Here is a 16949-nt window from a genome sequence, read left to right on the forward strand (position 1 = left end):
TTCGATGAAATTGCTGAGCAGACAGGTTAAAACGGATAAAAGGAAGTACTTCTTCACCCAAAGGGTGATTAACATGTGGAATTCACTGCCACAGGAGGTGGTGGCGGCCACAAGTATAGCCACCTTCAAGAGGGGTTTAGATAAAAATATGGAGCACAGGTCCATCAGTGGCTATTAGCCACAGTGTATGTGTGTATATAACATTTTTTGCCACTGTGTGACACAGAGTGTTGGACTTGATGGGCTGTTGGCCTGATCCAACATGGCTTCTCTTATGTTCTTATGTTCTTAACGGTAGCTCTCCAGATGTTTTCTGCCTACAACTCCCATCAGCACCAGTCAGCATGGCCGATGGCTGGGGCTGATGGGAGTTGTAGGCAAAAAACATCTGGAGAGCTACCATTGGCCACCCCTGATTTAGAAGAACTCTCCAGGGTTTCCTCAAATGCAAGGCGGTACTTTGTCTCACCCATATTCTCTCTTACATTTCTGGATTCTTTTGCAGAGAGAGAGAGAGAGAGAAAGTGATCATTCATACATAAGGAAAAAAAACACATGAAAGACTAAAAATAATTCTGGAGAGATGGCAGCAAGGTCCAGATGAAAACTCAGCACAAGGGGAATGGATTTGTGAGGCAAAGAGCTCAAGTCCCCCCAAGGATTGATTACTAAGTGGCCTGGAGCGAATCGTGGGCATTCATAACTTGAGTCTCCCTGCAACTAACATCCTTATGTTTTTCAAGGCCATACTCTAGAATGTGGTCATTGGTTAATTGTCAGAACCTGTATCCAGTTCTGCAAACAGGAGGGTGAGGAATCTAGGAGGGTGCTGACATCCTTTGGAAAATTCCATCAAGGACGACCCTTGATTGGGTCATTAGGACCACCTGACCCTAGAGAGGCAGAAACTATAATACAGGGATGGATAAGAGGGAAGCCGGGTTAACTTTCTGCTCACGCCATGCTAATACACCTTGATGTTTTCTTGCTGCATCATGATGAATAATTCTCTCTAGAGTAATTTAAGTTACAGTTGGAATTCTTATACTGCTAAAAGAGGTGTCATCTAAGTCCTTCATATCTTAGAACAGTTACCTTCTCTTCTTTTCCTGTTGCTAAATTGCAGAAACTGCTGTTTTATGACGTCTTATTTTTAAATCTTTAATTGGGCCGTTTTGTGATGTCTTAGTTTTAAATCCTTAATAAAATTTTGTATATTTTTAAAAGGGGTCTGCTTTCCTTGTGTGAACGATCCTTAGGTACCCGCTGAACGGGTGTTGCTCAGGTACAAAGAGCAGTGACCCAGGGGGACCGAGGCTTCGGTTCTGGAAAGGATCATTTTCAGATCACAGGCAGAGCAGACGTTTGTAATCCCAACCCAAAGGTTGCCAACAGAGAAATGAGGATCTGGCCCCTTCCGGAGTGCATCTGAGGGGCTCTCATCCACTTTCTCTTAGGCCACGACACCTTCTCTGCCCTAGGAGGTGGCCACAACACTGGCCTCAGTTACCCTCATGCAAGTACACACTATTGAGCAACACAAGAAGTTGCCTCATACTGAATCAGACCCTTGGTCCGTTGGAGTCAGTACGCTGTTTCTACCAGTGGTTTTTCAGGGTCTCAGGCAGACATTTTTCAATCCTCTGGAGAAGAGGCGGCTGAGAGGTGATATGATCGCCATCTTCAAGTAATTCAGGGGCTGTCTTATAAAGCAGGGGTGGCCAACGGTAGCTCTCCAGATATTTTTTTGCCTACAACTCCCATCAGCCCCAGCCATTAGCCATGCTGGCTGGGGCTGATGGGAGTTGTAGGCAAAAAAAAACATCTAGAGACCTATTTTTGGCCACCCCTGCTATAAGGGATGGTGCGGAATTGTTTTCTGTGGCCCCGGAAGGTCGGACCAGAACCAATGGGTTGAAATTAAATCAATGGAGTTTCTGGATCAACATTAGGAAGAACTTCCTGACCGTTAGAGCGGTTCCTCAGTGGAACAGGCTTCCTCCTTGGGAGGTGGTGGGCTCTCCTTCCTTGGAGGTTTTTAAACAGAGGCTAGATGGCCATCTGACAGCAATGTGGATCCTGTGAATTTAGGGGGAGGTATTTGTGGGTTTCCTGCATTGTGCTGGGGGTTGGACTGGAGGTCCTTTCCAACTCTATGATTCTATCTCCTTTTCCCTGGAGATTCTCGGTGGTGAGCCTGGGACCTTCCTTGGGAGGTGGTGAGCTCTCCTTCTTTGGGGGTTTTTAAAATGAGGAGAGGACTCTCAATAACGGCTTCCCATTAAGGGCAGGAAGCTACCAGCTGGATATTAGGAAAAACATTTTGTGCTAAGAGTTGTTCTACTGTGATATCAGCTACCCGGGGAAGAAGTGAGTTCCCCCTCCCTGGTGATCTTTAAGCAGCAGCTGGACAAACATTCATCAGGGATGGTAAGTCTAGGCCGATCCTGCATTGAGCAGGGGGATGGACCAGATGGCCTGTACGGCCCCTTCCAACTCTGTGACTCTAGGATTCCAACAGAGGCTAAACGGCCATCTGACAGGAATGCTGATTCTGAGAAGTTAGGTAGACAACGAGAGGGTGGAAAGGAAGGGCTGCATCAGTGCTTAGTTCTGGGACCGTTTTCTCACATGTCCAGGGAAATGTGATTGCCAGTTTGGGGTCAGGAAACAACTTCCTCCAGGCCAGTTCAGTCAAGATTCCTGGAGGGTTGGGGTTTTTTTTGCCATCTTCTGAGCATGCAACAAGGGCAGTCCTGAATTTCCTGCATTTAGCAGGGGGTTGGACTAGATGACCCTGGAGGTCAGTTCCAAGTCTACGATTCTATGAACATGTGAATTTTCCTTATAATGAACCAATCTATTGAGGTCAGCATCACCTGCTCAGTCCAGCATCGGCTCTCCAGGGTCTCAGGCAGGTCTTTCCCATCACCTCCTTCCTGATCCTTTTCTCTGGAGATGCTCTCAGTCTGAACCCAGGACCGTGTGCTTGCCAAACAAAAACTCTGCCCCTCCCCAAATAGTTTGACTGGCCTCAAAATAGTTTATCGTTACGCAATATGTTGATTCATGCCTCCGCACAATGGAACAATTTGCACCATTCGCGCCTATGAAAGATCCTTACCCAGAGAGGCCACATTCCTATAGTTCTCCAGCATGACTTCCCTGTAGAGAGCTCTTTGTCCCGGATCCAGCAGGGCCCACTCTGCCTCCGTGAAAGAGATGGACACCTCCTCAAAGGAAAAGGGACCCTGGAAGAACAAGAAGATTCCCCCCTCTTCAGAGATTACGCCAGGCAGAGATTGCACATTGGGCGTTACAAGCCGTGGCTGGCTGGCTCAGGCTGAGTGGGCTGAAGTTGAATCCAATGAAGACTGAGGTCCTTTGCGTGGGCCGGGGCGGACCGGGAGGAGAGATCATTCTGCCGGCTTTTGATGGTGCGCCACTGATACCAGTGCGCAGGGTCAAGAGCTTGGGAGTGCTACTGGAATCCTCACTATCAATGGAGGCCCAGATAGCCGCCACTGCTAGATCCACCTTCTTTCATCTCAAGAGGGCGAGGCAGTTGGCTCCCTTCTTGGAACACGACGACCTAGCAACCGTGATCCATGCAACGGTCACCTCAAGACTAGACTACTGCAATGCCCTCTACATGGGGCTGCCCTTGTGTCGAACACGGAAACTTCAGATAGTGCAGATTGCGGCAGCCTCGATGGGAACACGTGTGGCCTGGGCTGCGGGATCTGCATTGGCTGCCGGTCGTTTACCGTGTTCACTATAAGGTGCTGGTTATTACCTTTAAAGCCCTATATGGCCGAGGACCTCCTACCTCAGGGACCGCCTCTCCCCATATGTTCCCCGGAGAGCACTGAGATCTAGCTCCCAAAACCTCTTACAAATCCCTGGGCCAAGAGAGGCTAGAGGAAAGACAACCAGGGAACAAGCCTTTTCAGCAATGGCCCCTCGATGGTGGAACCAACTTCCAGAGATGGTGCGAGCCCTGCGGGACTTGAATCAGTTCCGCAGGGCTTGCAAAACCTTTCTCTTTCAGCTCGCATTTAAGTCAGGACCTGACCAAATTGACTAAATTGTTTTGTAGCCCTAACCATCTTATGCACAACTGTGACTGACAGTAATGATTGTATGACAGTATGTATAATTGTGATTGATAGTAGTTATAGCACCTGTTTTATCTATTTTAATTAATTTATGTAATTGAACTGTATTTTAAATAATTGTTTATCTTGTATTTTATCTAATTCATGGCATGCCATGTCTGTGAGACGCCCTGAGCCCGCCTTTGGCGGGGGAGGGCGGGATATAAGAATAAAACTTACTTACTTACTTACTGGAAGGGAGTCATCTGGGAAGGTATGGAAAGTAAGGCTTGGGATGGGTAAATGTAACAGCATTCAAAGGATCTCTCGCTGTGCCCCCTCTCCTACCTGGATTGCAGGTGCAGCTGCTGTTTCCACACCTCTGAAAAGACAATGGCTCAATGGCATCTCTTCACTGCCTGTTCCTGAGACAAGGGAGGAAGAAGGCTGTTTGCTTGTCTGTTCCTGGCTTCACACACCCCCTTCCCAGAATTATGAAACCTTGCCCTACCTACATTCCCAGTTTTTAAACACTTTTACTACATTCTGGGAGAGGCAGAAGAGAAGCACCAGGGACCAGCGAGCCTCAGGGATTATCAATGCTGCCAACATATTTCAGGCTTCTGTGGGACTTGGGTTTCCTCTATGGGGACTTGAAGGTCATAAGAATGAGTTTCCAAAGTGTCTCTGGGCATGCTAACTTCACAGCCAGGTTTTCAGCCAGAAGCAACTTCAACATGGCATCACATCTGTCACAACCCCCACCCCAAGACCCTCCCCACAGCTCCTGGGTGGGCCAAGCTGCAGCCCCCCACCCCCTGCTGCCCACAGCAGCCCCCCAGATGACCCTTCAAGCACAAGCACCGAAGCCACATTTCCCCAGGATTATTGGCCCCTAGGAAGTGCTTTCCAGAGCTCTGCTGCCCCAGAAGGTGGAGGCTCCCTTGATTCCCCAGGCTGAAGGGCTCTGCTGAGGCTTGTCTGCATTCCCCCTCCCCCCTTGGCAATTCAAGACCTTCATGGAAGGAAGGTGAGATAGGAATATATATTTTAATTAATGACAGAAATTGACCCCCAGGAATTTGTCTAGTCTCATTTTAGAGGCATCACAATTTGTGGACATTGAGTGACACCAATTAACTCTGAGTTGCTTCATTTTCATCTGACCTGAACTCTCTACCCTCCACATTCATAGGCTGCCCCAATTGCACCCAGGCACAAGGAGTCCTCACCACAGGAGATGGCATCTTGGGCACGCTCCACCGCCTGCACCCTCTGCCCCTGCTCCAAGGAAGCTCCTTCTGCCTCAGGGATTGCAGCTTCCATCTCCAAAGGTGGTCCCAGCATCTGAAACAGCAGCCAGGGAGAGGGGTAAGAGATGGAATGGAAGAGAGACCAAGGAAGGGATCCTGCCCCACTTAGGGTTGCCAATCCCCAGGTGGGGGCAGGGGATCCCCCTGGTTTGGAGGCCCTCCCCCTGCTTCAGGGTCGTCAGAAAGCGGGGGGAGGGGAGGGAAATGTCTACTGGGAACTCTATTATTCCCTATGCAGTTTTATTCGCATAGAAAATCATGGAGAATTGAAAAAAAAATATATATATTTTTTTAAAATTGATCCACGGGTATCTAAGGCTCTGGGGGGGGGGCTGTTTTTTGAGGTAGAGGCGCCACATTTTCAGTATAGCATCTAGTGTCTCTCCTCAAAATACCCCCCAAGTTTCAAAAAGATTGGACCAGGGGGTCCAATTCTGTGAGCCCCAAAAGAAGGTGCCGCTATCCTTCTTTATTTCCTATGGAAGGAAGGAATTGAAAAGGTGTGACGTCCCTTTAAATGCGATGGCCAAAACTCCATTTGGAGTTCAATTATGCTTGTCACAGCCTTGATCTTGGCTCCACCCCAATGTCTCCTGGCTCCACCCCCAACGTCGCCTGGCTCCACCCCCAAAGTCCCCAGATATTTCTTGAATTGGACTTGGCAACCCTACCCCACTCCCAGACTCTGCACCCTTCTCTCAGCAGATTTGGTGAGTTATCTGCAGGGGTCAGAAATTCGCTACCAGAAGAAGCTCTGGGCAATTATCTGTTAAGGAAACTTTAAGATAAGGTCAGATATTGTTGCTTGAATTAGACACATCTGGAGGGAATACCCTCACCTGTTCTGCCTGCCTCTTTTCCTCTGCCTGACTCAGGAGGAAACCTTCGGCCAGGGCCACCGCCTGGGAACTGGTCTCCGGCCCACATCCTCTGACCCAGCCCTGCATTTCCTGGGGCAGGAGAGTCAGGAACTGCTCCAGGATCACCAGGTCCAGGATCTGCTTCTTGGTGTGCCTCTCCGGCTTCAGCCACTGGCTGCAAAGTCCATGGAGCTGGCTGCAAACCTCTCGGGGCCCATCGGCTTCATGGTAGCGGAACTGCCAGAAGCACTGGCGATGCACATCTGAGGTCATGGTATCCTTAACCAGGACTTCTGACACAGCCCTTTCCCAGAATTCAGCATCACTTCCAGGTGGGATGGGATGGGGTCTCTTTCTTGCTCTCTTGCCAGTTCCAGGTCCTTCTGGGTCCTTCTCTTCCATCTCCTTCCCCTTCTCTTCGGCCACCTCTGTCTTTCAAAAGTGGCCTTTATTCACTTTGTTCTGTTTTTGTTAACTTGTACTCCGCCCTTTCCCATGAACTGGCTCTGGGAGGATGACAACAAAGTTAAAACAGTTTAAAACTACCAGCTAAAACTACTGGCTCTGAAGTGAGGCTTTTCCCTGAGGGGACAGAGGGAGACGGACAGGAGTGAGTCAAAAGGAAGATACACACACAAATATGCAGACACACAGATGCACGTAATAAATACAACCTCCATTCCCAAAAAGAAGCAAGAAATAGACCACAGCTTTCATCCAGAGAATTATTACAGTTTTCTCCCAGCCTCATATTCTAGCTCACCCTGAAAGAAGGACCATTTTCCAGAGTCCAGACTATTTGGAAAAAAGGCTACACCAAGACCTTGAACATCTTTGCATGGTTACTAATTATCTCAGTGGTGGAGACTGTAGTTGGCGGAAGAGTCAGCCAAAATCCTTGCCATGCAACCAGCCAATCAGCATGAATGATTCATACATGTGATCCCATCTGGGATTCCTTACTGGGCCCACCAAAGGCAGGCTTCATAGTCTTGTTGGCATCTCCCTTAACGAGATCTGAACCCCCCCCCCCATCCTGGGACTGTGCCCTGGTGTTCCTCCCTGTTGTGCTGCCTGGGGGTCTGTGCCTCTCTCGCCTGGCAAAAGGATGCCCTTCCTCCCACCCCAACCCCAGTGCAGGAGGGGGAATCTGGCATCGTGTTGCGGCTGCCTCTGCTAAGTGAGCCGTGGAGGGATGGGGCAGGAGCGATGCATTTGAAGCAGGCGTGTTCTCTTTCTGTGTTCCCATTTTGCAAACCCCTGATGCAGGTGGGGACTCGAACCCAGATCCGTGGAGCCCCCTGATGTATTTCATGTCATGATTCTCGCAGTGGTGGATTTTTGTGTAGAAATTGTTCCTCCAGGCCTTGCATATATTGGGGGCGTGGCCACATCAGCAAGCTCCACCCCTCTCTGCCTGTCAGGGGAGCAGCCTAATGCTCTGATTGGTGGGTGTGGGTGGTGTTTGCATGAGCACCAATGGGATTGCTAGGCGCTCTCCACCTTGGCAACAGGAGTATTTAAAATGTTCCTCTCCTCTGCTGGGCAGCCCCAGCCCCACACTGGCCCCACATCCGGAGGTTAGGATGGGGCTGCAGCCAGTGCAGGCTGGACTTCCCTTCCCCCAGCCCCCACCCCTTTCTTAACTCACCCCACTCCCCAAAAGGCCAGCTTGGGTTGTTGGTGTGCAGAATGAAAATCACCAGCAAGAGGATGTCAGTTTCATAGTTAACTTTTCTTACACTGATTATCGCTTATCCCCAAGAAACTCTGCTTCCAAAGCTGAACAAAACTGCTGCCTACCAGAGTAACCAACCTCCAGGGGGCTGAAGCCAAAAGAATCAATGAACTACCTTGAATAAATAACCAAGAAAGTTTACTACAGTTCCAAAGAAATCCCTGAGAGATTGATCCAGGCCATCCTCAGAAGGCCCCCACTTTGCACTGAAATCCACACGTGAAACTGACAATACTTTTTGCAAGCCCTTTATTCAAGGAACACAGGCTCAGCAGGAGCACTTTTTGCGTTCTCTTGAGAGGCTGACAAGACGCTTGCACTTTAAAGGACATTTAGGGCACTTTATATTGTGAACTGCGCAAAGGATAGATGTGTGAAAGAGATGCGGACTGATATATTTTTTACTGAGCATAAGAACTAATATTTGGATCTGTAGTAAAAACCTGTTAGTTATGTATTCACAGTAGTTGATTATGGTGGCTTTAGGAGGTGTTTCCGTGAATCTCTTGGTTTGTATCCTCCAGGTGGGGCCTGAATTTCTCCAAAAATTAGAACCCACCTCCAGCAGACCGAGATCAGTTCCCTGGGAGAAAACGGCGCACCTGGGACAGCCCCGGCTTGCAATGATCCCCGCCTCCCTCCCTCCCAAGAGCTAAATGCTTATTCCTCCTCCAAGACTTACTTCCAAGTAAACGTCCCCATGATCCGGCGGCTGCAAAGCGTCTCTCTCCTGTTGCAGCTTCTTTGCAGGCTTCTCCCTTCCTCCTCCGCCCTGCAAATGCAAACCCCTCCCCCTCCCCCAGGAAAAGCCCCCTCCCTCTCCTGCCTCCCTACTTGCTCGGCCTCTCTAGAAAGCAGCTCGGCGGTCTTAACCCGTTCAGTGCTGTAGAGGAGCTTCATGTAGGCTGCCGTCAGCCCCGCCTCGTGCTGCTCAACGGGGCTGCTCGAGAGTAACTTTGCAGCAGGGGGCTGCGCTCCTCCCGGGGTGTCCCCAGTGCCGCTGAGGCAGCTCAGAAAAAGGAGGCTGCAGCTGGGTCCCGCCTAGAATAAGGACCGTCAAACTCAAGGGGAGGGGCAAAAGGGGGGGGGGTGCTGAAGAGATGAGGGTCCTCTTTCAACAGGCCATTTAGCGCTTCTGTTGCCCCCCTGGAGAGAAAACCGGGTGGGGCCTCCTGGCGCTTCCTTGCACGTCCAGGGAGATGCTGACGGCCACTTGGGGGGCAGGCAGGCCGTGGTGCACAGCTGGTGGGGGGCAGGGGGCTGAAGGGTATGCATGATTTTTGGGGTGCTGCCAGCAGATGCCAGGAGAGCCAGTTTGGTGTAGTGGTTAAGTGTGCGGACTCTTATCTGGGAGAACCGGGTTTGATTCCCCACTCCTCCACTTGCACCTGCTGGAATGGCCTTGGGTCAGCCATAGCTCTGGCAGAGGTTGTCCTTAAAAGGGCAGCTGCTGTGAGAGCCCTCTCCAGCCCCACCCACCTCACAGGGTGTCTGTTGTGGGGGAGGAAGGGAAAGGAGATTGTGAGCCGGTCTGAGACTCTTCGGAGTGGAGGGTGGGATATAAATCCAATATCTTCTTCTTCTTCAGATGTAAGCGGAGGAGTGGGGAATCAAACCCGGTTCTCCCAGATAAGAGTTCACACACTTAACCACTACACCAAACTGGCTCTCCTCTAAGCAGTGGGGTGCCGCAGGGCTCAGTACTGGGTCCCATGCCCTTTACTTGTTCATAAATGATTTGGAGTTGGGAGTAAGCAGTGAAGTGGCAAAGTTCAGGATGTTAAATTGTTCAGGGTGGTGAGAACCAGCGAGGATTGTGAGGCACTCCAAAGGGATCTGTTGAGGCTGGGTGAGTGGGTGTCACCGTGGCAGATGAGGTTCAATGTGGCCAAGTGCAAAGTAATGCACATTGGGGCCAAAAATCCCAGCTACAAATACAAGTTGATGGGGTGTGAACTGGCAGAGACTGACCAAGAGAGAGATCTTGGGGTCGTGGTAGATAACTCACTGAAAACAAATCAGCCAGTATCGTAATGCCCCTGTATAAATCGATGGTGCAGTCTCATTTGGAATACTGTGTGCAGTTCTGGTCACCGCACCTCAAAAAGGATATTATAAGAATGGAAAAAGTGCAGAAAAAAGCAACTAGAATGATTAAAGGGTTGGAACATTTTCCCTATGAAGATAGGTTAAAAAGCTTGGGGCTCTTTAGCTTGGAGAAACGTCGACTGCAGGGTGACATGATAGATTATGTATGGGAATATGCATGGGATTATGCAAGATTATGCATGGGATGGAGAAAGTACAGAAAGGAGTACTTTTCTCCCTTTCTCACAATACAAGAACTCGTGGGCATTCGATGAAATTGCTGAGCAGTCAGGTTAAAACGTATAAAAGGAAGTACTTCTTCACCCAAAGGGTGATTAACATGTGGAATTCACTGCCACAGGAGGTGGTGGCAGATACAAGTATAGACAGCTTTAAGAGGGGATTGGATAAAAATATGGAGCAGAGGTCCATCAGTGGCTATTAGCCACAGTGTGTATATATATGTGTATATATATATAATTTTTTCGGCCGCTGTGTGACACATAGTGTTGGAGTGGATGGACCATTGGCCTGACCCAACATGGCTTCTCTTATATTGTTATGTTCTTATGAAACTTAAGGGGGGAACCCAGCACTGCCCTCTTTAATTCCATCCTTCCTTCCAGTGGCTCTCTCAGCTTTTGCACTGGCTTTCCCCGCTCTAGGTCCGTGGGTGATCTGTGTGGTGGAGGAGAAGGCCTTGGAAACCTGCCTATTTCCCCCTCCTTCTCCCCTTCACACATGGTGGAAATATCTATCTATGGGAAGTGCTCAGAGGCTAACTGTGGTCCCAGTGTGAAGCAAGCTTACTTGAGAGTAAGCCTGCATTAAGTTCCTCCTTGACCTCTGGGAGCTGCACAATATGCGTGAAAGAGCCACATGTGGCTCCCAAGTTACAGTTTGGACACCCCTGGCTTAGGTTTTACCAGCTGCTTTTGTCCAGACTCAGCTATACTTATAACCAGTGACTGATGCCTCTCCTTCTTCTTCTGTATTTTCATATGTCTGTGTGTGTGTCCATCTGAAGGCCATGACGACCTCTGGTGGCTGACCCCTGCTGGGGGGCTGGAGTATATTGAGGGAGGTAGCTAAATAAAGCCTGCCTTTGCTTCCCCACTGCTGGTATTCCAAGGAGGTCTCCCATCCAAGTCCTTGCCAGAGTCCACCCTGCTCGGCTTCTGAGATCTGACAAGATCAGGCTTGCCGGGACTCTCCAAGTCAGGGCCCAGTTCATTCTGCATCTTGACTCTAACTAGCCTTTCCTGGCAACTAACTGTCCGCCCACCCTCTTTCTACTTAGATGGAAGGGTTGAGGAAGTTCTCTTTCATTATCTGAAGAAGTGTGCTTGCACATGGAAGGTTAAGCTCAGAATAAAACTTTATTGGTCCTCAAGCTGAAACTGGACACAACCCTAAAAGAAGAAAAAGAATGCAGATTTATATCCTGCCCAAGCGCTTTTAACATTTCTTTCTGATTAGAATAAGGTTTCTTTTGTGGATTTCAACCTTTTACAGCAATTGGCATCTTTTCAATACTTTTTGTGGTCTGTGGTTGTCATTTAGATATGAAGTAGGAGGAAAGCTCTTTCTACAGGCTAAGAGGTTGAATAGATCCCCCTTGTGTGGGTTCCTTGACAGGGCAGAAGAGAACTTCTTGGACTGAATCACTTTCAAAGAAATTCAAAAGGTTTCTCCATTCTATGAGTTCATATATGCCTTTGAAAATTGTCACACTGACTGAATCTGCACACTCAAAAGTTTCCTCCCCCATGTGTGGGTTCTTCGATGCAGTTGAAGAGTGCTGCTTTAACTGAATCTTCTCTCACACTCTAAGCACTGAAATGTTTCTCCTGTTTGTATTCTCTGATGCATTACTCTGTTCTCCCATCGCCTGCTCCCCTTAGCCTCATTGGAACCTACAGGATGAGAGTTGTCATTGCAGTAACGGAGGGTGACGGACAAACGGCTTATCAGCACATTCAAAGGGTGGGGGGGGGGGAAGTGCTCCCATTGGGATAGAGATTGAGAATTCTAAAGATTCTCCCCCCTGTGTGTTCTCTGATGCTGCTGAAGATTCCTCCTCTCACTGTATCTCTTTCCACACTCTGAGCACTCAAAAGGTTTCTCCCCTGTGTGGGTTCTCTGATGACGTTGAAGATTGCCCCTCTGACTGAATTTCTTTCCACACTCTGAGCATTCAAAAGGTTTCTCCCCTGTGTGGGTTCTCTGATGATCTTGAAGATTGCAATTCCAACTGAATCTCTTTCCACACTCTGAGCATGCAAACGGTTTCTCTCCTGTGTGGGTTCTTTGGTGCTGTTGAAGAGTGCTACTCCGACTGAATCTCTTTCCACACTCTGAGCATTCAAAAGGTTTCTCCGCTGTGTGGGTTCTTTGGTGCTGTTGAAGAGTGTTACTCTCACTGAATCTCTTTCCACACTCTGAGCATTCAAAAGGTTTCTCCCCTGTGTGGGTTCTCTGATGATATTGAAGATAGCCACTTCGACTGAATCTCTTCCCACACTCTGAGCATTCAAAAGGTTTCTCCCCTGTGTGGGTTCTCTGATGATGCTGAAGATAGCCACTCCGACTGAATCTCTTTCCACACTCTGAGCATTCAAAAGGTTTCTCCCCTGTGTGGGTTCTCTGATGATATTGAAGATAGCCACTCCGACTGAATCTCTTTCCAAACTTTGAGCATTCAAAAGGTTTCTCCCCTGTGTGGGTTCTCTGATGACGTTGAAGACTGCCACTTGTACTGAATTTCTTTCCACACTCTGAGCACTCAAAGGTTTTTTCCCCTGTATGGGTTCTCTGATGACTTTGAAGATGGCCACTCCAACTGAATCTCTTTCCACACTCTGAGCATTCAAAAGGTTTCTCCCTTGTGTGGGTTCGCTGATGACATTGAAGACTGCCACTACAACTGAATCTCTTTCCACACTCTGAACATTCATAAGGATTGTCCCCTGTGTGGGTTCTCTGACGATGTTCAAGACTGCCACTCTTAATAAATCTCTTTCCATTCTCTGTGCATGTAAAAGTTCTCTCTCCTCTGTGGGTTTTTTGGTGCAGCTGAAAGATTCTACTTTGACTGAATTTATTACTCATTTCTGAGAATTCAGAAGGTTTCTCCTCTCTCTGTATTGTCTGGCGTACAAGGATCTGTGATGTATTTCTGAAATACTTTCCACACTGAATGGATTTCCTTGCCTTCATTATCCTGTGCTTTGGAAAATGTACATTCTGCTTTCTTCCATAATGCTTCTCAACCATACCACCATCTTTCTTTCTCTTAGGTTTGCCTCGATTCCTGACAATTTTGTTCAAGTTTTCATTTTTAGCTCTATGTGGCATTTTCTGATAAAGTTCCTCACCCTCCACATTCCTCTGCTCATCTTCTGCTGGGGTAGAGAGAAAGAAACTGTTAGCACTTGGAAAGGGAGTAAGATCTAACAGCATCTATATGACTATAGGAGGAAAGTTTGGCTGATCTGAACCACACATCCACCTTTCCCCAAGAATAATTAATATTTAAGGATACCTCCCCCGCCCGTCTGTCTGCCCAGGCATCTATTTTATAAGAGGCTGAATTAATCTAACTCGAACCTCATGATACCACTAACTTCTCAGCATCAGAAGCTTAATATTTTCTGTCTCCCCAGACTCACATTCACAAAGCCTCTGTGCAAAATGATCTCTTCTGAATTTGCCCTCAAGCACCACAGAGGGGAGAGTCTCACATCTAGCCACTGTGAAGGCTTTTCTGGTTTTTCTTTACATCAAGGTGTGTTCAGACTGAACCATATCCAGTTTGACTGGGCACCCTGCATTTGGGATATCTATGAAGATCTGTTTGTCTCTCTATAGCCTCAGTTTAAGAACTACCTTGGCCTGAGCCCAGCTCATGGCTAGAATCACCTGGGGAGGGGGAAATCCAAGTAACTGATTTGTTATGCACCGATTTCAACCATTTAGCTTGAAAAGTATTGGGTAATAGCAAATGGATTAGTCCAGGGGTGGCCAAACTTGCTTCATGTAAAATCCACATGGAATAAACTTTAGGGTTTGGGGAGCTGCAAGACAGGAATGTCAGATGTTTGAGAGAAGGGAGGGAGGGAGGGAGGGAGGAAGGAAGGAAGGAAGGAAGGAAGGAAGGAAGGAAGGAAGGAAGGAAGGAAGGAAGGAAGGAAGGAAGGAAGGAAGGAAGGAAGGAAGGAAGGGAGGGAGGGAGGGAGGGAGGGAGGGAGGAAAAGAAGGAAGGGAAGGACCTCCTGATGGCACCTGGGTTTTTTGGCCACTGTGTGACACAGAGTGTTGGCCTGGATGGGCCATTGGCCTGATCTAACATGGCTTCTCTTATGTTCTTATGAGGGAGCGAGGGGAGAAAGGAAGGGAAGGAAGGAAGGGAGTGAGGAAGGAAGGGAGTGAGGAGGGAGGGAGGGAAGGAAGGAAGGAAGGAAGGAAGGAAGGAAGGAAGGAAGGAAGGAAGGAAGGAAGGAAGGAAGGAAGGAAGGAAGGAAGGAAGGAAGGAAGGAAGGAAAGGAAAGGAAAGGAAAGGAGGGAGGATGGGATGAAGGGAGGGAGGATGGGATAAAGGAAGGGAGGATGGGATAAAGCAAGGGTGGAAGGAAGGAAAGGAGGAAGGGAGGGATGGTGGAAGGGAGGAACGGAGGGAGGATGGAAGGCAGGGTGGAAGGGAGGGAGGGAGGGTGGAAGGAAAGAAGGAAGGGAGGGAGGGTGGAAGAAAGGAACGGAGGGAGGGAGGGTGGAAGAAAGGAACGGAGGAAAGGAAGGAAGGAAGGGAGGGAGGGAGGGAAGGAGCGAGGGAGGGAGGAAAAGAGGAAAGAAGGAAGAAAGGAGGAAAGAAAGGAAGGCATGGAGGGAGGAAGGGAGGGAGGAAGTTAGGGAGGAAGGAAGGAAGGGAGCGAGGGAGGGTGGAGGGGAGGAATGGAGGGAGGGTGGAAGGGAGGGAGGAACGGAGGGTGGAAGGAAGGAAGGAAGGGAGGGAGGGAGGATGGAACGAAGGAATTGAGGGTGGAAGGAAGGAAGGAAAGACGGGAAGGTAGAAGGGAGGGAGGGAGGGAGGAAGGAAAATAGATGGGGACCAAGGAGGGAGAGAGAGGTGAAATGAAATCAACTTTTACTGCATTCTCCAAGCTTCCAGCTGGCTTTGCTTTGAAAAGTGATTTAAAGACAAATGCCTCCTCCAAACTGGCCGACAGGGCAGTGGGAGCTTTGGGAGCCACACGATCTGTGTGAAAGAGCCACGGTTTGGCCACCCCAGACTAGTCCCTCAGGTTGAAAGTTCCATTCCAGCCAATGATGGAGTGAAGCCATTTTGCCTTCCATTTTTAAAGTGCCAGTTTCTAGTCATGTCAGTACATTCGGGACACATCTGGGGACCTGCAGATTCGCTCTAAGGAATTTGGTCTGAACCCTCTGAAGAGCAGCAGAACTGGAAGAGGAAGGGCCGATCAGAGCGCCACAGAGCCTTTCTGCAACTGCCTTCACTTGAAATACCTTTTGGGTGGCTGGAACATCAAGAGCCCCTTTTGCATGACAGAATTTAAGGATGCTGTTGGCAGTTCTTTCGCCTTGCGTTGCTGCATGCTGCATATGGGCATTTCTGCCCCCTCCCCCCAGATGACCCCAGAGGTCAGTTCCAATTCTAGGAATACATGAAGTTTCCTTATCCTGAATCAGACCCTTGGTCCCTAGGAGTCAGTATCATCTGCTCAGTCCAGCATCGGCTCTCCAGGGTCTCAGGCAGAGGTCTTTCCCTTCACCTCCTATCTGAACCTTTTCTCTGGAGATGCTGCCGGTTGAACTGGAGATCTTTTCATTCCACACAGATCCTCTGTCAGTGAGCCACAGCCCCTCCCCTAGTGGTAGGACATGCCTCAGAATGATGCAGTGCTATTCAGTATTTGGATTCATTCCTCATCACAACGGAATGGCACCCATGAAAGATCCTTACCCAGAGAGGCCACATTCTCATAGTTCTCCAGCATGACTTCCCTGTACAGAGCTCTTTGTCTCGGATCCAGCAGGGCCCACTCTGCCTCCGTGAAAGAGACGGACACCTCCTCAAAGGAAAAGGGACCCTGGAAGAAAAAGCAGATTCCCTCCTCTTCAAAGATCACACCTTGCACAGATTGCACACTGGAAGGGAGTCATCTGGGAAGGTATGGAAAGTAAGGCTTGGGATGGGTAAATGGAATAGTATTCAAGGGATCTCTCACACAGACCCTTTGTAGAAACAGAAGGAGCAAAAACTCCTCTGAGAAAATAGGAGGGACTCGGGCTGTGCCCCCCCCCCCCCAATCTCTCCTACCTGGATTGCAGGTGCAGCAGCCGTTTCTACCCTTCTGAAAAGACGAAGGCTCAACAGCATCTCTTCACTGCCTGTTCCTAAGACAAGGGAGGAAGGAAGGTTGCTGGCTTATTTGTTCCCTGCTTCACACACCTCCTTTCTGGGGTTGTGAGACCTTACCCTTTTTATTACATTCTGGGAGAGGCAGAAGAGAAGCACCAGGGACCTATGAGCCTCAGGGATTATAAATGCTGCCAGAAAATTTCAGACTTCTGTGAGACTTGGGTTTCCTCTATGGCAGGGGTGGCCAAGGGTAGCTCTCCAGATGTTTTTTGCCTACAGCTCCCATCTGCCCCAGCTATTGGCCATGCTGGCTGGGGCTGATGGGAGTTGTAGGCAAAAAACATCTGGAGATCTACCACTGGCCACCTCTGCTCTATGGAGAGGGAAAGGGGTTGGTGGAAAACCATAGCATGAAACTTCACTGTCACAATGTACCAGATGGGAATCAAGAAGTTCTGGAGAGTTGAAGGTAAT

The 16949-nt window shown here is 49.0% G+C and overlaps 2 protein-coding genes across 2 annotated transcripts in view; both read right to left on the minus strand.

The window, feature by feature from the left end:
* The window catches only part of LOC132571576 (zinc finger protein 420-like), an 895908-nt gene that overhangs the window by 782751 nt on the left and 96208 nt on the right, over positions 1 to 16949 (minus strand). The gene's annotated exons all lie outside the window — the stretch shown is intronic.
* Positions 12128 to 13042, minus strand: LOC132570907 (zinc finger protein 436-like; the record flags this gene model as incomplete). The annotated part of the gene is made up of 1 exon (XM_060237544.1): positions 12128 to 13042. A coding segment is annotated over one exon (915 nt), but the record flags the coding sequence as incomplete, so codon positions are not given.

The sequence above is a fragment of the Heteronotia binoei genome, chromosome 5 (assembly GCF_032191835.1).
Source record: "Heteronotia binoei isolate CCM8104 ecotype False Entrance Well chromosome 5, APGP_CSIRO_Hbin_v1, whole genome shotgun sequence".
NCBI lineage: Eukaryota > Metazoa > Chordata > Lepidosauria > Squamata > Gekkonidae > Heteronotia > Heteronotia binoei.